The sequence below is a fragment of the Mya arenaria genome, chromosome 4, assembly GCF_026914265.1.
Source record: "Mya arenaria isolate MELC-2E11 chromosome 4, ASM2691426v1".
NCBI lineage: Eukaryota > Metazoa > Mollusca > Bivalvia > Myida > Myidae > Mya > Mya arenaria.
The window spans coordinates 67,732,329-67,757,327 of record NC_069125.1 but is presented as its reverse complement, the minus strand read 5'-3'; the positions used below and the strand labels follow the sequence as shown (position 1 = coordinate 67,757,327).

The window sequence follows — 24,999 nt, the reverse complement described above, 5'->3', positions numbered from 1 at the left end:
ATTACTTCTTGCACTGGAGTGAATCACGCCCTGGTATTTCATTTCATTGATGTAAGGCCAAAAAATCACTGACATCAAACGAGTTTAAGTGTAAAAATTAAAATATCTTAACATATAATTCCACCTTGCGTCATGTTAACTTATGACAAAGCAAAAATTTGTTAATACTTACTGGATGAATTCGATGAATATATACTTGAACTAGCAATCAAGTTGTATTAAGGTCAAATATTGTAGTGTTTTCATGCTCCATTTATTCTACATCCATACTTGTCCATTCACAGTTTTTGTCTTTAATGATAAAAAGGCAACAGATGTTAAATGTTTGAGCTAGGATGTTGTTACATGACTGGACATGGAGGAACATTCCATGTTGTTTGAAATGTAATATTCTTAGGTAGTAAAACCATCAAAAAACACTGTGCCAGGAGCAAAATGACAACAGTACCTGCTTTGAACTGTTTAAGAATGGTATACACGCATTGATCCAAAATATTTCACGACTGAAAGCTTATGTACACTAAGTCTTGTTTTTCTGGCATTGGTGTTGAGAAAAAAGCAATACTTATCGGCCTTAGTAATTTGTCTGTATCTCATATCAATCTATTTTCACATGTTCTGCATAAAAAATCCACAATTATTTTTTTTAAATATTCATATCAATTTGTTATCTGCCTGTTGATGCAAACATCTACAAAATGTATGAATATATTAGCACATCCTTTAGTTGTTTACCTTCGGTTACGAAATGAGTTGCTGCTAGAAGTATGTATTGATAGCAGTCACACTAGAGTGTCAAAATAACCATATTCCATTCACAGTCTGCCAAGTACCTACATTTCTAATCATGTTGTAATTTACATATTGACCTCAACCAACATGCCTGTTTTAGAATTGCATTTCTATTTTTCATGCCTCTTCAAGATGCATCATATCTGGAACATTCAATTCATATTTCTGTTCAATCCATATCATTCAACAATCTTTCACCTAGTTATGGTACACTGGTACAGGCTAAGCATGTCAAGGTCACCTGTGTCCACCTCATCGAGGCCCCAGGAGGGGTCAGTTGACCAGTCCGCCCCTCGTGTCTCACTCTGTGTACGTCGTCTCATTGATGACGTGAGCAGATTTCCTGCAGATGCTGACCGGCTTCTTGACAACTGGGCTAGTGTTCCGTCGCCAGCATTCAATTTGACGTTTTCCTTCTCAGACTTGGATTTCTTCAATGTAGTCTTGTTAAAGCCGATCTGAAACCATTTCTTGCCTTTCTTGTTTCCTTTTCCTGTACCTTTGCTGTTATCGTAGGAACCACCACTCCAAGTGCCAAAGTAGTTATCTCCCTTAGGGCCATCTTTCTTCCTGCTTCTCTGCTGGGTACTGTACGTCTCCACGTAGCCGCTGTAAGGCCCGGGCACTTCCACTCCCCCTGGATAGTCAATGGCCAGCTGGCGGAATGGCTGACGCTGGGGTGAATGGGTCCTCTCTTGCACTGGGCTACTGTGCATGCTGTGAATCCAGCGACTCGCTTCAGGGACACAAATACACCAAATTTTAATTTTGACTGTGGTAATGGAGGTTATTCCAATTCTTTTCTACAAACCCTTGCAAAATGAAAACATCACCCATACTACAACTACTCTAACAGGAGTCTAAAACTACTAGGACATTAAGCCACAGTAAAAGTCAACAATGGGAATATTGGTAAGGAAAAAAAGCACATTAAGCATGGGTGTTTGGATAACTTGATTACATTATGCAGACAAGAAAAACAGAGATATTTTAATATTACCCCAACTAAATGTTGCACCTATTAACTTGAGTGTCTCATATTTTTACATTTAATTTTAACGATTATTTACATATTATGGGTGCAGTTAAGGGTGGTACATTTTGTTTATGAATATTAGATTTGACAATTTAAAGATTTATCTCTGTTAATCTTTTAGTGGTTTGTAGAACAGTAACAGTGGACTAAATCCTGGGCATCAAATACAATTAGAGCTATACATCAACATCTCCAACAGAAATAACTGAGAATTTAAATTTGACCATGGACTTTCATTCACACTGTTATTATGAGTTAAACACAAAGAAATACAAGTAAGTTATTTCTTAAGAAAGACTATTAATTTTCTGTAAAGTGAGTCTTGCAAAAGCTTTTTTTAATAAATGTTGATTTAGAAGCAATAGTTACAAATAGATAATGAACTCAAACTGAAATTATATTATATAGTAAAGGACCCAAGAGATAGCGTTCAAGCATAGACCGTTTACGTCCAGTAACAAACCATCAGTGAATCTGCGGGAGGAGTCAATACGAGAGCCATCTAGCCTAGTTTCCTGGAGTCTGGACTCGAGGGGAGGCTCGGCGCCATACCCCGGCCCTTGAGACTCACGGAGACTCGTGTGAATGTCACTTTTACCGTAATATGGCGGCTCCGGTGCTGGCACTCTGGGGGGTGGGGGGATACGCTGACTGTAATACAGAATATTTACGCATTTTCAATCTAAGCTATATTGATAATCTGTTTAATATCTCATGCAAACATAAAAAGGTTTACCCAGTAAGTTTTTGCTATGAAATGAAAATTTGTATCATTAAAATGTTTTAATATTTATTAATCTGTGAACGACACTGTGAAAGTCTTTGAATGCCTACTCACTCTGGTGGATCTCGGCTTCTGGCAGTCTCACCCTTGGCTGTGAGGATCTCATCCACAAGATCGTGGGCCTGAAATGCATAACACTCAAAATCATCCAACTGTTACAGGTAATGCCTACGTGGACCTGGGAAATGAACATCACCTTAACAACTGAGAGAAAAAAGGGCTGACTGTAGAAGTTTGATGTTTTTATTATAATTTTATCCTTCAACACTTCTATTATACAACTGACTTTATTTTGGTATTGAATGAAATACTGATACAGTCAACGTATATAACCAATGAAATTATTTGTACCAGCTTTACTTACACTAATGCAAAAGCCTTAATCTGAGATATTATATCCATGTACATTAACTGAAAATTGAACTAGCAACACCTTTCTTATGAAACAAAATTTAGATTTATTTCCATTTGTTTTACACAACAATTAATGAAAACAATGCAGTTAATTTTAAATACTGATAAAGATCATACTGATACATCCTCTAAATATTTCAAATCTTGCAGTTTAATGTCTAAGTTATTCAAATGAGAATCTGCCGCTGACAAAGTTATGCAATCAAAAAATTGTTTTCTTATAAGTAGACAATACATTACGAAATTATTGACTGCAAAAAAGCCTAAAACTGTTTCGTCTCACTCTTTTTAAGGAATTACATAGTTCCTTATTTTCTTCTCAGGCTAAATCTTAAAAGGCAATAAATCATGCCAAAATTCTGACTCAACTTTTACCCTTTTACCTATAACAATGTAAAATATTGATAATCGCACGCCCATACTATCATGAATGAAGCTAATGGTTTAGATCAAGATGTAATATTTCAACGCATGCCTACATTTTAGTGATAAATATCCTCCTCAGTTTTGATTGATGACTGGGCAAATCATATTCAGCTATGGGGCTACTCAAGCATAGATCAGTCATTGTATACAAAAAGCTTTTTTATAAATATTCAAAAAGTACAATTCATAGTCAGATAAAACAATCTGTATAATTAATAACTGATTGTTTATGCAATGCTAGGGGAGCATTTTTGATAGTGTATAGCACTTTTTGGCCTTCATATCTCCACAATAATTAACAACTTACTGAATAAAATCTTCGATATTGTCTCCTGGGTAACGTATTAAATCCAGATATAAACATAGTTCTGATTTTTCAAACAAAAATTGGAAGAAAGCTAAAAATATGAATACAGCAATACTACAGCAATTTTAGTTACAGTAATGAGTCCACCTTATGTTATGCTATATGTATTATTTTACATCTCCATACATCCTAGAGGCTATCATGGTCATTACCATTCCGCAGAGCGACCTTTTGGGAACATGTGGATTTACCTGTGACTACACAAGTGTACATCTTTATGCTATTCTGTATCCAAAGCATGGCTATATCACTGCTGCCAGCAATACAATGTAACCTGATAATGTGTTTTACTTAAACATTCACTAGTATAAACAAAACAACGCTTAAATATGCTAAAAAAAATCACAGGCGTTAAGGCCCAAAGTCGGAAACCTTGAGAATCGAAGAAGTCATATTGCATTTAGCATACTAAAATGTCATTAACTGATTTTTTTGCAAAAATAACTTAAAGCTTAAAATCACACATGAGAAATATCAACATTGCTTATTGCAAAGGATTGGCCTCATTGTCACTTTTATTTAAATCACATAAGTATTCATGCATTAAGAAAATGCACTACAATGACTGATGCTGATGCTAGTATTTGCATACATAAGTGTTTAATTCCAGAGAACAACATACACTTTGAGCTCTTTCTGAAACTGACACTCCAAATACAGTCAGAAGTTTAATCAAAATTTACAAAAAAAAATTAGATTTTATTTTCAATAGGAAGTTTGCTGTTTTCACAACAGAGACATGTTAAATAGACCACATGTTTCTTATCTCAAAGTATTGCCAGAGGTGTCAACAATTTGGACATAACGGGTTTCGACTGCAAATAAAATTCTTTCCAGGTCCAATAGCAGTGACAATTAAGGTATATTTCTTTAGTTATTTTCTTTTCTTGCCATGGCAAGAAAGCATTTTCAATGAAACATACATGACATTTGGGCCAGGAACACATTTTGTTAACCAATCAACTTACGGGAACATTAATACTCTGGAAAATGTGCATGTCCGAAGGGCTGTTTTTGCGTCGAGGGTCGTCTATAATGCTGAAGAGAAGGAGGTTGTTGTATGTTTCCCGACGATCATTCTTCAGGACGGCTGTGGGCTCGTGCACATTAGCCATTGGGAATCTCTCCAGCTCATCCTAATAATAAAGTCATAATGAATGACATAGAAATGATTCGTAAAATATTCTATATTTCAGTTCCAGAAATATGTTCTGCCTAGCTTTGAATGAAACATTTGCAATTACTGTATCACAGTAGTACTTTTTCAGGACTTGAGTTTTTTAAATTGCAATCTTGATATTTTATTACTGGCTCTGTGTTATAACACATTGTTACAAATGCCGAACAGCAGTGCAGCAAACTTATAACAGAGACAAGCCCGTTCAAGGCAGTGTAAAGAGTGGGAATGATCCAGTAGTTTAGGTGTCTTACTTTCACCCAGGTGGTCTTTCACCCAGGTGGTTGTGAGTTTGACCCCAACCGGGGGTACTTTTCAAGCCCCCTTAAAGAAAACACCAATACTGGTTTTCACCCAGGTTACAGACTAAAGAGTAATTTATATCAGCTTTCAGCTGTCTTCACAATCAAGCTTTTAAACTAAAATAATGCTATATTGCACCAGAACCATAATTGTGTCCTCATACAAAGCTTATTTGACCAAGTATATTACCACACAAAGCGTAAGACGTGTGAAAGAATATAAACAAGTCCATTCTGGAGATCTCACCCCATTTCCCTTGTCAATGACGACAATGTGGTATCGTTCTATGATGAGCGAACAGCGCATTGTCCAGATGCCTGTAGAACTCTCCATCTGCTTAAGCTTTGTAAGCCCATCCTCTGGGTGTGTTACACCTGAAAAATAACATCAAATTTAATGAAAAAGTAGAGCAAAATGTCATACAGAAGTTGCAAGGTATCCCGCAAAAAAACACCAAGGGATAAATGCTCCATAAGCATGAAAACAAACATAAAAAACTTTTCTAAAAAAAAGGTGTATAAAAGGCAATAAGAACATGGCACACATTTTCAACAATTTAAGAATAATACTTTCATGTTTAACTGAGGTATTGAACCAAGCTTAGCAAGGATTACAAAAGGACTATCAAAAATTATAAATGCATTTTGTGCCAAAAATATGGAAATATAAAGGCTATTAGGGCTTTAACATTAGAGTATCTGTGGTTATACAGTTAGTCTCTGGTGTTCAATTTACATTTTGTTTTATTCGTGGACTTTAATATTGACAGTACCTGATTTGCTGGTGTAGGTGGCCAGATGGTCCACCTCAAACGTTGGATCTCTACTCTCCCTCATCTCAAAACTGTTCTGGTCTGAAACAATAAAATATCCCACATCAAGGCAAACTGGCCACTTAAAGAGTCTCCTTAGTAAGAAACAACAACATTGCTTTATTTCCTTATACCACTATACTATAATGATTTCCTGCTGCAGACCAGCAAAATAGGTGGGAGCATTCAAATTGACCAGTCAAACAATCAGTTGACAAATAATTCACAATAATATAATTACCGTGGTATGTTTTGTTGGAAAATAATACCAATTTGCTGCATTATCAAAGGGTTTGACTGAATGACCTCAGCAAAAGCTCAAATAATTTCAACCATAATATATGTTATGCTTTATATGGAAATCTTTATGGAAATGAATCGTTCAAGTTTGGTACAGCCAGACCAATGATTCATTTTCAAATAGACCCCAAAATAAATGATAACACAAATTATGCTTGAAATTATTTTGTTACCGACAAAGCCCAACCTTATTGACCTCCATCACATTTATCAGTTAAACTGTGTTAGCAGCAAAACCGGTGAAAGAAACAATAGCAATGTAGGTATTAAGTGTCATGTCACCCATCATTCCTGGTGTTTCACATGTGTATTCAATTATATCCTCTTACAAAAACCTACCAAGTACTTCCAGTGCAATTTTTCATTTAAAACATCTGGTAGAATGATACTCATTACTCACATACAATTATAAGACTAACTATAGTTACACCCTTGATAATCCATGATGAATAAAACGTCCATCAATATGAAAATTTATCGTAGAATAATTCGAGAAATACCGTCATCCCATTGGTTCAAAAATTATTTTCAACCATTGATATATTTTCGGTCAAGCAATCATTGTAACAGCGACTGGTTGACTTGCCATAACAATTATTTCAAAATTTTGATGTTTTTCATTCATTTTCTCACTAGTGAATTATTAATGATAAATGAAACTGCTTTGCAATAAACCAGACTGCGACCATTTATCATGGAAATGTAAATTTATCTCAGTTAATAATTTATGTCTGTTAAAAATGCAGACTTTAAGGAGAAAAAGCTACAACCCTTTAATGAATTGTTTATGTGAACTAAATAGTGGGGACACCATAAATATTACAAAAAAAACAAACACTGAAAACAATATGCCCCATTAAAAATATGGGATCATCAGTCATTGATATATCATAACAATACAAGCTCTTTGCTGAAATATCATATCACTATAATTTTTTATATGGATTATTGTGTAAAGACTCTTCTGATAAGTTCAGATCCATTAAAAACAAATATTTAGGCATGATCACTGTTGAAGCCCACAGGGTATCACATACTTCATAGACAGTGTACTCAACCAAGACAACCCAAACTTTATCCCACCTTATCAGTTTTTTATTTGTTAAATGAGAGATCCCTCGTCAAGACTTTAATATGACAACATTATAATGCAAATTTAAAACAATTTATTGTCTGTGTTCAGAAGGTTTTTTTTAGTTATGAAACATCAGACAGCTAAACTGACAATGGCTTCATGACTGTATTCCATACATTCATTTGTTTTAGCTGTATAATACAATGACACAATGTAACCAATTATTATGGAACATAACTAAAACTGTGTCCTTTTAATGGTGTCATTGATTCCTTTCACAACAGTTATTAAGATACTTTGATAAATATTTCAGTGTACGTCCCCTAGACTGCAGCTAATGTTAATAAACCGATTGGATGTAAAACTATCATGGTTGGTCAGTTTGCACACATGCTGATTTCACTGCCCCGTAACAAGAGGATTACAAGTATCAACAAGACACGGTGAATCAGTGACCGCTACACCAAGATGCACAGTCTCGGTCATCGCCCTAGCAATACGGGGAATATTTAACATACTTTTTTGGAGACCAATTACCAAGTATGTTCTGCCAAAGAAAACACACCAGGGTACACAAGATCAGGAGACAGAATATATACTAGGTTCAGAGACAGGCCATTAAACGGTCAGCTGAGTACCAGCAGCGCAAAATGAATATGATTTTTTTCATATTTTAACACCATTCACTATTTCAATTTGCTGTTACCTTCCTTCTGTACTTATTGTTTGTTGATTTGTTTACATTGTTATATGCAATCATCACAAAACTAAATACTCAACCATGAAGGTTAGGACAGAACTTCAATCCTTGTTGACATCAACTGTTTATTGGACAGTTTATTGGACACTGACCCACCATTGGACACTTCTTTCTAAACAAGAGGCACATCAGTGCCTGTGCTCCACTGGCCAAAAGGTTCAAGCAAAGACCACCTAACGAACATTTTCGTCAAGTTTCATAGAAATACAATCATCAATTTTTGAGGAGAAGTTATTTAAAAAAAAATTTTACTTTAATAGCTCTGGCTGCCATGTTGTGCAGTGGACCGAAATGATTTGGGCAATTTGAGTAAAGGAGCACCAAACAAACATTTCTGTCAAGTTTTATCGAAAAAAGGTCATCGGTTTCGACGACAAGTCGTATAAAGTTTTTTTTATTTTTTAGCTCTGGCAGCCATGGTGTGCAGTGGACTGGAACCATTTAACAAATTTTGGTTAATGACCATCCAAGGAACATTTCTGTTAAGTTTCATCAAAATCTGATCATCGGTTTCTGAGAAGATGTTCTTTAAAGGTTTTTCCATTTTTTTGCCCTGGCAGCCATGTTGTGCAGCGGACCGGAACCATTTGAGCAATTTTGGTTAAGGACCACCCAAGGAACAATTCTGTCAAGTTTCATCAAAATCTGCCTATCCGTTTCAGAGGAGATGTCATTTAAAGATTTTGCTATTTTTAGCTATGGCGGCCATATTGTGCAATGGACCAGAACCATTTGAGCAATTTTAATAAAGGACCACCCAAGGAACATTACTGTCAAGTTTCATCAAAATCTGCCGAACCGTTTCAGAGATGTCGTTTAAAGATTTTGCTATTTTTAGCTCTGGCGGCCATATTGTGCAATGGACCGGAACCATTTGAGCAATTTTGGTAAAGGACCATCCAAGGAACATTTCTGTTAAGTTTCATCAAAATCTGATCATCGGTTTCTGAGAAGATGTTCTTTAAAGGTTTTTCTATTTTTTTGCCCTGGCAGCCATGTTGTGCAGCGGACCGGAACCATTTGAGCAATTTTGGTTAAGGACCACCCAAGGAACAATTCTGTCAAGTTTCATCAAAATCTGCCTATCTGTTTCAGAGGAGATGTCGTTTAAAGATTTTGCTATTTTTAGCTGTGGCGGCCATATTGTGCAATGGACCAGAACCATTTGAGCAATTTTAATAAAGGACCACCCAAGGAACATTACTGTCAAGTTTCATCAAAATCTGCCGAACCGTTTCAGAGGAGATGTCGTTTAAAGATTTTGCTATTTTTAGCTCTGGCGGCCATATTGTGCAATGGACCGGAACCATTTGAGCAATTTTGGTAAAGGACCACCAAAGGAACATTCCTGTGAAGTTTTGTCAAAATCCGCTTATCAGTTTCAGAGGAGATGTCGTTTAAAGTAAAAGTTTACGCACGCACGCACGCACGCACGCACGCACGCACGCATGCACGCACGCACTCACGACGGACAATCTGTGTCGACATAAAAATGTTCCTCTGATTTTTCAACATATCTTTTTACATTGCATTAACATTCTTCCAATTAATATTGCATTAATCATGAACTCACTCACCTAGATCGTCAATTCCATTATGTCTTCTTGGGCCATCTCTGAAACAACAATCATATATACATAAATATATATATATATATATATATATATATTTATTTCAACACATCTACCATAATGTTGATGTTGTTATGGTATTTTGTAAGGAACAGTGACAGACATAAAACATGCACACGGTTTCAATCCATTTAATACAGAACAGAAATCATCTCAAAAATGCGATAACAAGTGGCTTTTAAAATTTCATTTCATTTCATTACAAGCAATGTGACCAAGCATACCAGAGACTCAGCTAGATATCTGACAGTCTCACATATTTGTTTATCATTTTTCAAATTCACTTAAAAACATAAGATGATCAGTATTCCAGCATCCGCATTCCAGCCGACTTTCCAGTGTGAAAATAGTGTGATGTTCTATATTAGTAATAAAAGGAAGAAACATGAGACCATGCCTTACTATCAATGACAAAATTTGGACATGTTAGTGGTAAAATATTTTGACGAGTTTTAAGACCAAATTAGGGTAAATATTCAAGAAGCATGTCGTGGAATGTATTATAACCATGATATCCTCGAAAAACTATCATATTTCCCTTTGAGCCATTTCTACTGTGGAAAACTGTTATATAAATTTGAAGATAATATTTCTTAACTGTAACAAGAACCACAACTTTTAATTATAGGCTATGGTTGCTGGGCTAGGCGAATGTTTTATTTTCATAAGGATCTCCAAATAAAATTTAATGAATATAATGGTTGAAATCATGGCACGCCCTTTTCAAATGCACATGTTTACCACCATACCCACAAAATATGAACACATATTAAAGAAAATTAAGGAATATGAATGCATGTAAATATGTTTTGTCAAATCTTTTTTTTTTTAATCTGCTCTTCTTTCTTTCTTCAAGAAAATCTTTCTAAGACATGCGTGACGTCTGGAGGAGTTGTAGTTAAGTAGCATAGCAGTTAAAAGACCACTCCCATAACTAAATACATATCACTGCATTGCTGTATGATAAGTTAATAAATCAGGCCAAAAATGGGTGTTTAATTTGAATTCTTGAAACAAGGACAAGCAAAGCTCTTGTTTGTTTTTGGTTTGATTCATGCATAGTATTTTAAGTCAGTTTTACAACAAAACACACTTTGCAATATTATGAAACTTATTATTATTATTGATAATACCCCCCTACCTCTTACAGTTCTTTTATAGAAGTATGATGCTTACATCTGCACAAAATAATCAGACACCCAATTCTGTTTCAACATTAATGTGTTGAATGGCAAATATTTTGAAGGTTCAATCAACAAGTATGTCAAGTAAAACGTTGTTGAATATGGAAATTAAAAGTTGATAAATTTGAAAAGTACTGCCACCTCATTGGTTAAAAATTATTTCAACTTCTAAAACTCTGATATTACTCTTAATCTCTGTTTTTACCTGCATTTATCTTTTTGACAGGAATCATCAAACCATTTTTTAAACATGAAATAAAAGCTGAACATAAACAGATCCCACTGCTCCTCCCCTTTTCTCCGCAGACCAAGGGGAACAACTGACTTATAATTTCAGCATATGGACTTCAAACTGTTACATCTTTGTTTAATGTCATTATGTCAACATAATATCCAGTTTGATGTGAATATTATATGCCTCAAGCATATTTAGTCTCATACATTTATAAACAAAACATATTATAAAAAGAACAATATTTTTGCTTGTAGCACATCATTATTTTAATACCCAAACGGCAAGCATTATAAGGTCATAGCTGAGCCATTCAAATACTTAACGATTGTTATTTCTTGCACATCTATGGATTCAATCCCATTTAAACGCTCTAATTCTCAAATGATTTTTCAATACCTTCAAAAAAAGTGGCAAAATATAAGTTACCAGTATACTGAAAATTTCATTGCATAATAAAATGAAAAAAATATTTGGTTAAAAAATGGATAAATAATTGCAATAACCAAAGAATCAATCAACATATCAAACATTCTGTTGCAGCAACAGGCAAACCTCCTGTTGTCGTAGCACTAGTCACCTGACTTGTTGACAATTGTATCGTCTTGATAGGATGCAGAGAGGAGTTGATGCAGTTGAATGGATTGTGTGAAAAAAGAATATTTTGCTACATAAATACCAGAAAATGACATTATGAATTCGTTTTATGCTCAAGTGTGACTAGGCAGCTATAAGAGATGTATTGTGCATTTTTATTGTGCGTAATGTTTCGGGTTTTTTACAAATCAGTGCGTTTATTAACTTTGAAAGTGCCAAATTAAATGTGACAAAATATATTGTTGGGAACAAAATCTTGAACTATTTTGAGCCAATATTCTTAACTTTTCATGATGCAGTTGACAACTGTGACCGAAAATGACACCAAGGCTATAAAACTTCAGTTATCTTTTAAGAACAATGCTAGAATGTATAATCAAATACTTATGTCACACTGTTCAATTTAGAATTAAGTTCAACTTCATTATTTCAATTCAAAATCGTGAGTAAACTGAAAATCTCTCAACAAAACAGAGTTAATAGAAACATGGACCTCACGAAGTCTTCAGAAAGCAGGCAGAAAATTAACAATGTTTAAAAATGCAAATACTGCAGGTGATGCACATTTTTTGAACAATACAACGCATTCAGATTATGCACTTGCATCTAACTTACATATCAAGTATTCATATAAAACATCCATAGGCTTCATAACAAATTCAATAACATTTGAAAACTTTATTTGATTCATCAACACTATGTAGCATGAAAGTGGTAAATCCGTATTTAATCCAGCACAGATTGTTTATTCATAAAATACTAAACCATTTGTGCACAGCCAATATTTATTCCTTATTACATCATGTTAGGATAATTCTCTACACTTCACTCTTATCCCAAGTAGAAACTGCCTAAGTCCCAACAAAATATTAAGCATTCTTTTGTGACATCTATAAAGAGTAACACCTGCAACATTTTGATCCAAATACGCACCTAAACGGTAAATCACGACAAACCACAAATCTGACTTCACTTCATAAGAAGGTTACTAAACATATCCAATGACCAATATTATAAAATCACTAAAATCAAACAGAAAATAATGGAAAAAAATCAAACATACATGTTTTTCAGGTCACTATCAACACAATTTTACATCCCCTGAAAGTGTAGAATTTTGTACATCCAATTTCTTACTGCGGTGACCTCCTACCACACTTGAGTTATTTACTCTACCTTTAATACAAATGATGAATGGCCTTTTCTGAAAAGGCTTTTGGTGGCTTTAAAATACTTAAGAACAGGTATGTGAAATGTTTAAGGGCATAACAAGGCTGATGAGCACATTGAATGAAACAGTACACCTACAATAAAGGGAAAATACCAGCCAAGTAATTACATGCTATTTACAGTGTTGCAGCGAAACATGGTGGGTGGACAAGTCCTGTGGATTAGCCCATGAAATGTCACTTAAACTGTGAAACATAAACATATCACACTGCGTAAAATGTTTGAGATATAGATATATATATAAAAATTTAGCAATCAATCACTCCTAAATTATATAAATTTCTAATATTTGCTATGCTTTTCATAACCACATTTAATTAAATTAGATCTCAAAGATGCCTGAACTTTAATCTTAATTCAATTCTTTACTGATGACATGTATGGTACCAGTCAAACACTTTTCAACTTCAGTGACTTTTGACAGCTAGGATGGACCATTGTAAACCAGTGGTTTCTAAGAATAACTTACAATTCTTGGAGCCATTTCAATAAAGGTCTTAGTGGACCCCCACAACTCATGAATAGCCCGCTCTGCACTGCAGATGGCTTTATTCTAGGGATGCAAACGAATATTCGATCAAACATTTAGTATTCGAATATCAAAATCGGTATTTGAATATTCAATGTATTTGTTGAATTAATAAATTAATAAACTTTTTGCCTACAAGTGTGTTCTTCGTCTGTCTTGTTTTTTCAACGATTGACCCCTTATGCCAGAGGTGCGAACTTGATGACACTATACACGCGTAATATCGGATACATCGTCGTGAGCTTTAAACAGTCCCCGTAAATTTACTGGCTGATAAACAAGTGACATTCCAATTCTTTTTAGTCATTTAAATGACCATGACAATTAAAGGTTTACGAGATCGGCTTTTATACCAATGTGTTGTCTTCACTGCTAATCAAGCTTGGCAAAAATGCGCAAATCGCCTTGATGATATGAAGGACATGTGCTAGTTATGTGCTATAAATTGTTTTCCATGTTTCGATATAACGCTCTTGCCTTAAAACATAACTGTATGGTTTAGCATTTAAGGATATCTGTCCTGTTTTGTTGTACAATAGTTAGGTCAAAATCGATGTTTGGCCATGGTGTTGTTTTCTATAAATATATTTCGTAAACATCAATCCCAGAACGAGGCTGCAAGTCCCATGTTGGCGCATATCGTCATTTAACCGGAAAAATACGAAATTCCCCGATCTTATTTTGCATTGCTTACAAATATGAGCGCAGAGGAACTGAAATAATTTGAATTTTTATTTAAAATGTATCGCTTTTTCCTGGGATATACTCTGAAAATGGGGAAATTCAGAGGCTTATTTGTGGAACAATAAGTGTCCGTCACGTGCACCTGGCACCCTTTTTTCTTTCTCTGGCCTTTCCAATAGTGGAAACTTCTGTCCACCAATCTATACCTACCTGGAATTTTGCTCAATAGCTTAGACACCTTGTGCTCAATAGCTTAGACACCTTGGGCCCATTTCAAAAAAGATCTAACTAAAACTATTTTTACCAGTCTGGTATTCTGCTCACCCATAGCTTGGGCACCTTGTTTTTTGGCTAGTTGAAACATCTGCTAATCAATCTATACCAGTCTTTAATTCTTGGATAGATGAACTTTAATTCTGCTCATTAATCTGTACTAGTTGGTAGTCTGCTCACCAATATCTTGGACACCTTGCTCTTTGTATAGTTGAAACTTTTGCTCATCAACCTACACCAGTCTGGTATTCTGCTCACCCATAGTTTGGACACCTTGCTCCTATATACCAGTCTGGTGGTCTGCTCACCCATAGTTTGGACACCTTGATCCTATATACCAGTCTGGTGGTCTGCTCACCCATAGTTTGGACATCTTGATCCTATATACCAGTCTGGTGGTCTGCTCACCCATAGTTCGGACATCTTGATCCTATATACCAGTCTGGTGATCTGCTCACCCATAGTTTGGACATCTTGCTCCTATATACCAGTCTGGTGGTCTGTTCACCCATAGTTTGGACATCTTGCTCCTATATACCAGTCTGGTGATCTGCTCACCCATAGTTTGGACATCTTGATCCTATATACCAGTCTGATGGTCTGCTCACCCATAGTTTGGACATCTTGCTCCTATATACCAGTCTGGTGATCTGCTCACCCATAGTTTGGACATCTTGATCCTATATACCAGTCTGGTGATCTGCTCACCCATAATTTGGACATCTTGATCCTATATACCAGTCTGGTGGTCTGCTCACCCATAGTTTGGACATCTTGCTCCTATATACCAGTCTGGTGATCTGCTCACCCATAGTTTGGACATCTTGATCCTATATACCAGTCTGGTGATCTGCTCACCCATAATTTGGACATCTTGATCCTATATACCAGTCTGGTGGTCTGCTCACCCATAGTTTGGACATCTTGCTCCTATATTCCAGTCTGGTAGTTTGCTCACCCATAGTTTGGACATCTTGCTCCTATATTCCGGTCTGGTAGTTTGCTCACCCATAGTTTGGACACCTTGCTCCTATATACCAGTCTAGTAGTTTGCTCACCCATAGTTTGGACACCTTGCTCCTATATACCAGTCTAGTAGTTTGCTCACCCATAGTTTGGACATCTTGCTCCTATATTCCAGTCTTGTAGTTTGCTCACCCATAGTTTGGACATCTTGCTCCTATATTCCGGCCTGGTAGTTTGCTCACCCATAGTTTGGACACCTTGCTCCCATACCTGTCTGGTAGTTTGCTCACTAATAGTTTGGACACCTTGCTCCTATATTCCAGTCTGGTTGTCTGCTCACCCATAGTCTGGACACCTTGCTCCTTTATTAGTCTGCAAGTTGTGCATGCTTGTCTGCTCATAGCTACCTTTAACCCTTGCACATGGCATGAGTGGTAACTTACCCTCTCTTTTGTATTCTTCTGCCCTCTACATTAAGAACATGTACAAACTGAATGACATACCCTTCCTCCTCACTGTCCACATCTTTCCGTATGTTGTCCAGGTTGAAGGTCAGGTGTTTTTTTGTCTTCAAAGACATTGTCCCCTCACATACCATGTCACACACTCAAACAGTAATGACCACTCAATTGGTCACACAAAACTGCCGCTCATTGTACACAAGACAAAAGCATAAAGATTTGCGTTATTTACATAATTAAACATATCTTTCTGTCTTTGTTGTTCTACAAAATGTCCAAAGTTTTAACAAATCCCTCTGATTTTCTACTACATATTCATTGTGTTCTTGCACTTAAACCTATAATGTATTCTAAATTGTTAAGGTAATATCAACACTTCATTGCCTTTAGCAGATGGATTATTTCCGTCCTGCTGGAAAGATTCTGCCAGATATAGCAAAATATTACTTAGCACTTTCAACATCCCAACATTAAAACTTGCTATGACTTTTATAAAATGACAAAATTCATTACAGCATAAAGACTTAACCTTGTAATGCACTGAACGCAATCAAGCAAAAGATATATTGACAATTTTCATTATTATGGTGGTATTACATCTTGCTCTTTGCTTCATTGTGATCTCAATGAAACATACCCAAAACAATTATACAACACGATGGTGCAGAAAGTTGGAACAAAATATAATTATTATATCAACAAGGGTGTTCGTTTGTTGTTTCACCTTAAAGTAACTCGCTCATGGTTTGTATCATGGACTTTTGAAATTTGCGATTGAAAATTGTGGTCTTCAAAGACAATATGAGCAAGTATCAACATTTGCTGAAGGGTTTGAGCTTTTGTCTTTATGATTTGCCACACTTTATTTTGTATTTAAAAAGAAAATGCATGTTACAAACCATGAGCGAGTTACTTTAACATTATTGAAATTAAAACAAGAACTATAATGATTTAAATATGGAAAACATGATAAATACAATAACTTGTAAATAATGATGCACTTAACATGATTTAAATGGTGAAATCAGTGAACAAATATAAAACACTCCTAACAAACCAGACACACTGATATTTATAGGCTCTTGTTCATGATTAATAACGTCAGACATCGATTTTTTTTTTATTTCTTATGAAATGTGTACAAACACCTTGAACATCTAGTAAAGTCCAAATGATCTTCTACTTTTAATCATTTTCAAAAAAATGTGACCGAAAATGATATTTTTGCCTAATGTTCTAGTAATGTTTCGAAAATTGTATTAAGATTGAGTTTATTAAATTCAGTTCATATGAAAATAATGAACAAATCCCTTAAAGGATTAGCAACACTACAAAACACTCTGAAATTCAGCTAGGTATGTCTAATATAGTGTATCCCCACACCAACATGGATAGGACATCACAAGGATCACCTTTGTGATCTATAAACACTATAACTAAATAACCTAGTACATTTTATTTTTTTTGACCCGTTGTGCGATGTTTGAAATAACTACAGTAACAATATATAAAATATACAGAATGCAGTGACACATCAACCAGGAAAACATAGACTCGCCAGTAACTGTTGGTAATAGGAAAAACCACATCTACAGAATAAAACATGTCCAAGCCACTGCAGTGTGAGCACGCCTCACCTAAATGACCTGCTTATACCACCTTCCGAGCGAGCCGACCTCTCATAGCCAGACCGGGCAGATACATTGGAGTGACTAGTTATACCAAACATACTCGCACCTACACTCTGTCTGTAATAATCACTGTAACACGTCAGTTTTGTTCTTGATTTAATGGAGTTCATGAGACTTTGAAGAATGAATAATAAATACATCAATGAAGTTTAAATATGTCATGATCAAAGAATTTAATATTTTCGTCTAGATCTTTTTTAAAGAAAACTGAAACAAGCATGGATGTCTGAACAGATAAACAAAATAACAATAAGGGGTTTCCAGAGCATTTACACAGTTTGACCATAAGAAATACATCAGCAAATATGTTTTAGTAATTCATCATTTCATCCTGGTGAATGATAAGGTTATTCACTCATTGTAATGATAACCAGTTTTTATTCAACTGAAATACTGTTTTACAAGAAAATATGTGTAGCTTGTGCATGATTAAAACCTTAAAACTGGCAAGTGATGTATTAACGACTCCCACAGCAACAAAATATTACATGATGATGACCAAAAAAGCTGCCATAAATCTATATTATATGTATTTATTCAAAAATTCAAACTCACACACTCACTTTCCATGATTATTATAACTGGGTGTTGTAACTTAACCATTCGCTGGTACAACCAGTTATACAATTCTGTAATGTAAACATAAATATAAGTACATCATAAAGTCCTAAAGAGAGATTTGAGACCCTGGCCCCAATAGCACTAAAATACTTAAATTAAATCTCAATCTCAGTCTTTAATCATTTTAACACATAGCATCAAAAGTTATTAATTAAAATCATTTATGTTTTTACACATTTTAAAAGCGCATTCTTTCAGTCACCGAATATATTGATTTACACCTTTGGTCAGGATTCCAAGAGAAAAATATTCTAAAGCCAAATATGTATTTGATTACATTCAGGGATTTTTAACAATTACTCAAGTTTTGTTTCTGTTCTAGAATTATCTTTGTAATATATATTGACAAAATATTTTTATCAACACATTCTATGAAAAATATGTTTTCAAAAATTATAAACAAACTTTTTTGAAGATTTTGAATCATACTATGCTTTTATGTGGTAAATTAAGTTGAGATTGAGAATTGAATTGATTATTTTTGTGATATTGAGGCCTGGTTTCAAATTTCCTGCACAATGGCCAGACATAGAGTAAGGGAGACAACTCACCTGAACTCTTCCCTGCCTTTACGGTACGGGTCATAGCCACTGTAAATAAAGGAGAGTAGGATAACAACAAGATAAAATTCATCAATCACTAAAATCTAGTTCAACTTCATATCTTGATTAAATCAAATAAGATTCATAAAAACTAGTACATCGTTAACATGACATAATAGCATTTCTTAAATATTTGAACTTAAATTTGAAGTTATTAAAATTTACCTATAAATCATGAAAGTTTCAATATTTGCAATCAGTAAATTAAAAGACACCAAACAACCTCTCATTTCTTATGAGGAAAAGGGTAAACATTGAAAAACAGGATAATATGGTTAAAGTTGCCAAGTGTGACAGTATAATTGCTTCCTGGTTTGAATAATCTATAATACAAGGGCGTTATTCGATTTCAACATAATACAAAGTGTTTAAGTCATGAGACCATTTGTAAGTCATTGATTCCAAAAAACGTTTACCATTACACATGAAAGTAACATGTATATTGAAAGATAAGCTTAGGCAATAATGAAATACTGATATGGAAGTGTGTTTTTTATGTTTTTCAATACATGTTTATAATTTTTTTTATATCTGCCTTTTAACAAATCACAACATACATTAAATAAGACAGAAGTGTACAAGGCTAGTACCCGAGTAATACCAGTATGTAAATCAAATGTCAGAGTGTTTCAATGAAGACATCAAATTGGGAGATAAAACTAGGTGTGATCACAATGACAAGTTAGTAACTTTGCCCCAGGGGCAAAAGTAAGATTGACAACTAAATGTGCCAGTTCATATTCAAACAAACTTTTCATATATGTACTTTGCACATATTTTTTGCATTGCAAGCACCTACAGAGTGAGCTATAACATGAGCATTCTAAAAAGCTTTAATTTTTGGCAATTTTAGAATGAAACATTTTAGGGCATGACAAAACATTAAAAATGTTAATCATAATTTTGTCAAAATTGCCAATATAAGCCAAAAATCCCTCATTTATTGTTGATAATATCTTTCATCCTACAATAATTACAATGAAAATTACCGAACAAGCCCAGTAGTCAAAAATGCAAATATAATCCCTGCTTAGATGCACAAGGTTCAGGCTTTATGACACTGAACACAAACATGCAAACACCACTATTACCGACCACACATTTAACAAAAGCACATGCAAACTATAGTACCACCAATGGATTTGCCTTAATCTACTGGTTGTACTATAGTTTGCATGTGCTTCCTTTCAAGCAAGTCAAAGATTTAGTCCATAGTTGGGGCTCTCTCTCTCAACCTGCATTTGTGCCCTTGTAGTTAACTACAGCATGACAAAATTAACTGTATCAAAATCAGACTTAAGTTGTTATCAAGAGTCAATGAGAACCAACTTAGCATATGAACTGGAGCGGAGATGTCCGTGTTCGAACTCATTGTATCCACCGTTCATCTCGCCCCGAGACACACCGGGCATCATTCACAAATCTATCTGAAAACAATGAAAATTAAATGTAAAATCTAGCAAATAAGAATAAAGTTATTTTTCAGTGACTGTTTTAAAAGCAACTTTCTCCATGACAACTTGTTGAAATAATGCAATTTCATTTAAACTTTCTTTTGAAATTCAAATATTTCCCACAAATACAATCTGAAGTACTTGCAGTTTGTGGAACTGTCTTTTGATAATTTATTTACATTACATTAGAACCTCAAAGCAATAACCTTATTCCTTATACACCAGTCAATTGTAACCACCGCCCCCCCCCCCCCCCCCCCCCCCCCCCAGGTCCAGGGAATAGCAGGGCTTTTGACTTTAGGTTCACCCAACCCCGGCTAAAATCCAAGCCCTGCAGGTACACAGATGGTAAAATCCCTGCCAAATTCCCCCACACCCCAGGGACCCTAGATAAGGCCCATTACCCGCTATATTTAAAGCGAAGACAAAACCACCTTATTCACCAGGCACTGTGGGGCCACCTGAAAGGTAAAAACATGGCCCATTTCCACCGGTATACCCCCCGGACTTGGGGGGCCATGGTTAAGATTGATTGGTGCATTATGTAACATGGAAGCTCTCAGCTTTTTCAACAAATGACCAATGATTATGGTTTTATTGTTTATGCCTAAATCAAAAGCATCTTCAGATCTAATTTATTTGGACGAATTGTTATGCAGTTTAAAAAGGTGTGAATTAAAAGACCACTTTATTTTAAGATGTTCATAATATTTCAATGTTAAAGGGAATTTGAAACAAAGCCGAAGAATTTTTAATAAATCTTGGTGAGGAACCAAGGGGAACAGATATTTACAGAGATATTTGAATTGTGTTGACTAAAAGCCCCCCCCCCCCCCCCCCGCCCACCTTACTTTACCTACTACAAATAGTCAAAACGTCTTCAGCCAATATCAGGTTTCCTTTAATTAACTTTACACTTATAATAATCTACAATAAAGGCAATCCCCCTATATCCTAGTACATACCATATAGGTTTATCAGTTCCTGTTTTGAAACAAGTTGATTGTATTAAAAATGCATCCATTTAAATTAGCTATTCATAGGTATTGACAGGCACTTATCAGTTACAGTTTAGGGCCACTCAAAAGATTATTTGGATTCAATTTTTATTACCTGTGAACTGAATTAAAAAAAGTCAAATCATGCTCATGCTTTCAGCGCTTTCAATTTATCCTTCCTAAGCAGCCAAGCTAGCTTTATGAACTGACCATCATAGAGAAAGTGATGTCTATAAAGATTAACTCAACTGCAGTTAAAGATGTTTATCAACAATCTATTTCTTTACTGAAAGGGATTTACATGACTAATATCAGACCATAAACCTACCAATAATGATAAACTAAACAAACTATGCAGAAAGAATGTGAGCAAAAACTTGAAAGGCAGGCCTTAATAAATTTAAATAATATATTAAGTTACCATTCAAAAACAGAATAGGAACTTCTACTGCATACTATGACGTATAGTTAAATGACAGGACGAGTATGAAAAACGATTCTGAATATGTTTTAATATTAAAGTAAAATTTAATGTTCATTTGTTTACTTAGAACGACGATATATCACTGAAGTCTGTTTCGAATGTTACATGTACATGATAATTTGGCAATGTGGATGCACACATATCTGACAGTCCATTTATTGCCATAATCATCGTTAATAATGTTATCAGAAAGGGTGTGACGGCAAATGTAAGGCACTTGACCCATTTCTGTCTACTACCGTTAACGTTTTATGTGTGGATTGGTACAATGTATTTATAATGTTATCATAATAACAAAATTTAATGTTGGTAACAAAAGTTTTGCCACATTTAAAAGAAACCATGCTTGACCTGTTCAAATGACAATGTTCTATCAGAGTGCAATAATCTCATTTCACGATCATTAAACATTTTACTGTATTAACATCATCAAAGTAAAGAAAATGGCAAATTGTAAAATCTCTGTTACATTCTTTTTTTATGAAAATTTATTAAAATCAGTTCATAATATTCCTTAAAATAAATCCACAATCAATTTTCAAAAAATCAAAATTATTACTTTTGTGTAATGAAACACTAAATGATCAAACACTAATGATCAAATACTTAATTAACAAAGAGATGATGAACAAAAGTTATGGCGAGGAGGAGGGTGGGGTGACAGGTTTAATGTTGCTCAAGGCAGCCATGTGTGTGTGTTTGATTTACAGTTTTCTTGAATGACCTTACATTGGTATATATACACCAAACCACCTACAGTTAAGAATATATTATTATTAATTGGATCATACTTCGGACATTGACATACATTGTCTGCCTTAAAGGAACACTATTTTAATTTGCTGTTCAGATAGTTAATATAGACATTTGAGAAGAATGCTTTTTCTAGCTTTGCATAAAAAAATACAAATATGATGCGACCCCAAATTGTGGTTGCAAATTTCAATAGCAGTAAGAGAGAATACTGGGCAATCATATCAACAACCATATAACAAAATACAGTAAGATCATTCACCGACCCAAGGGAGTTGGACACGTTTGCCTCCTCCAGGGCTAGGACTTAGATGATTAACATACATTTTATACTAGATTTTAGCATTTTTAATACAAAATTGTATTAAACTCTATTATAGCCTCTTTACAGAAATAAGATATTGACCACCATAAATGCATATCGTATTCCTAGACCATTAACTCCCAAGTCTGCTTTTGAGTTAATAGTAGCATGAGTTGAATTGAGATTCCAATTAATAGACTGCAGTAACAGTAACACAGTCATGTGCATGTGTGTTACATCAGCTGCAAAAATGGATGTATTTCATTAACAAAATATGTTGTACTATTTAAAAAGGGCGAGCCAATGGGAGGTAGCTTTAGTGTATTATGTTCAAAATTGACACCTGGTTACCAACTGCCATCATTATTGACACAATAGGACTTAGTATTACAATACTCTCGTTTAAGTAAACCTAGGAGGAAAATTGCGCCCGGTATGGGGCTTGAACCCACTACCGCCGGAACACTAGCACGGCGCTCAAACCAACTGAGCTTACCGGGCGGCTGGTTCTAACTAGCTAAATTAGCTCTATTTTAAATAATTATTGAATAGTATTACTGAAGAGTGCTCCAATTTTGCCTAAAAGCATTAGTAAAGCTATTGAAAATTGAATAATTTCGTCTTGAATTTATCAAATTCTGTTCAAGTGAGTAACTGACAGTTCAATGAATGCTGTTTTTTGTTTGTTCATGAAAGTAAGTACAATAACTCAATTGCAACAAATGATAAAAAACAGTGGTCGCGATTTACACAAGCCCGCAAGCCCTGCACTGGTAGACTTTTTTGTTGCTTATTAATTTTCTGAATTTTATATAGCCAGGCTTGTTAAAAAAAATGATGCCAAGCAATAGTAAAAGAATTCAGGCTTGTTCAATCAAGTCTAATTTTGATGAAAATGCACTTGTCAACATCATTAAATCTTTGAATGAGTCCCTTTATGCACAGCAACTGTACCCCTTAATAGTTGTGGACCCCATGGTCAATCGTCTAGATACATGTAATAACACATAATATAAGTTTACATGATAGAAAAAAAAACTATTGTTCCTAACTACACTGTCAGTGATTATAGACCATTTAAACAAGTGCTTTATTTATAATTCGATTTTTTTTTAAATAGATGAACATCATTATGAAAAACTTGTCATTTATAATAAGAGTGCAGACAGCCACTAACCTGACAACTCGGGACAACAATATGGCGAATGGAGATCTTATTTCGGACACACCTTCCCCGTTTTACTTTCGATTTCTAATCAACGATCCACTAAATGGTAAAAACTTACCAGAGAGAGATAGTCGTTGTAATTCCTATCTATGTAATTATCTCAGCTTTTAAGATAACATTAATAATCGAGACACTGACACTAAAACGCTCTTGTACTTGGGCGAGGCAAAGTTTGTGTACGCTCTTCCATGTATTGGACCGTCTACACCGGAAATAGTATTTACTGCACGTACAACATCAAATAGAACGAAACGTTTGTTCAAATAGCCATGCATTTCAGAAGATGTCCTTCGAAAAAATAATATATTATTGCATAAACATAATATTTTGAATTATGTTTAACATTTTGAAATAGCATTGGATAAACAGTAAATGTTTCATTTTTCTCACCTGTGTAAAACCGGTGGATAGAACAACAAAGGTCACGTGATTAAACGTATTCTCTCGTCAAAATTCAGTTAGCACGTGCAGTTGACAGTGTATTATGTTAAATTTAAAAAAATAAAATAAACAAAAACACAATACAATAAAAATACAATTTATTTTTTTTATCTACAAAATTTGGATCATTTGGAGAAGTCGTCCCATATTTTGAAGATAAAAAATATTCGCGGCCCCATTGCCGTTACTAGCCTGAATATTGGGGCCCAGCTCCTATGCGCCTGAAATCTGCGACCACTTCCCCATATCTTAGACGTCTTCTTGTTAAATAGTACTAATTCTCCTATACCCAGTTTGAATGATTGAATGATGACCAAGCTAGTTATTTAATGAACATTGTGTGTTTCCTTATACCTTTCACGCTCCGAGTGTTGGTTTCACTCTTGCCTGC

General features: G+C 34.8%; 1 protein-coding gene across 1 annotated transcript in view; it reads right to left on the bottom strand.

Moving 5' to 3' along the window:
* Nucleotides 1-24,384, bottom strand: part of LOC128231971 (epidermal growth factor receptor kinase substrate 8-like) — a 51,960-nt gene extending 27,576 nt beyond the window's left edge. Inside the window, exons 1-9 of the mRNA XM_052945278.1 lie at nucleotides 24,226-24,384; nucleotides 20,276-20,373; nucleotides 18,896-18,934; nucleotides 9,823-9,860; nucleotides 6,072-6,152; nucleotides 5,546-5,673; nucleotides 4,788-4,955; nucleotides 2,667-2,734; nucleotides 2,292-2,479 (exon numbers count right to left, since the gene is read on the bottom strand). Coding sequence (XP_052801238.1) covers nucleotides 2,292-2,479; nucleotides 2,667-2,734; nucleotides 4,788-4,955; nucleotides 5,546-5,673; nucleotides 6,072-6,152; nucleotides 9,823-9,860; nucleotides 18,896-18,934; nucleotides 20,276-20,361 — 796 coding nt within the window. The 5' untranslated portion in view covers nucleotides 20,362-20,373; nucleotides 24,226-24,384. The remainder of the gene's footprint in view (nucleotides 1-2,291; nucleotides 2,480-2,666; nucleotides 2,735-4,787; nucleotides 4,956-5,545; nucleotides 5,674-6,071; nucleotides 6,153-9,822; nucleotides 9,861-18,895; nucleotides 18,935-20,275; nucleotides 20,374-24,225) is intronic.
* Nucleotides 24,385-24,999: the final 615 nt, after the last annotated feature.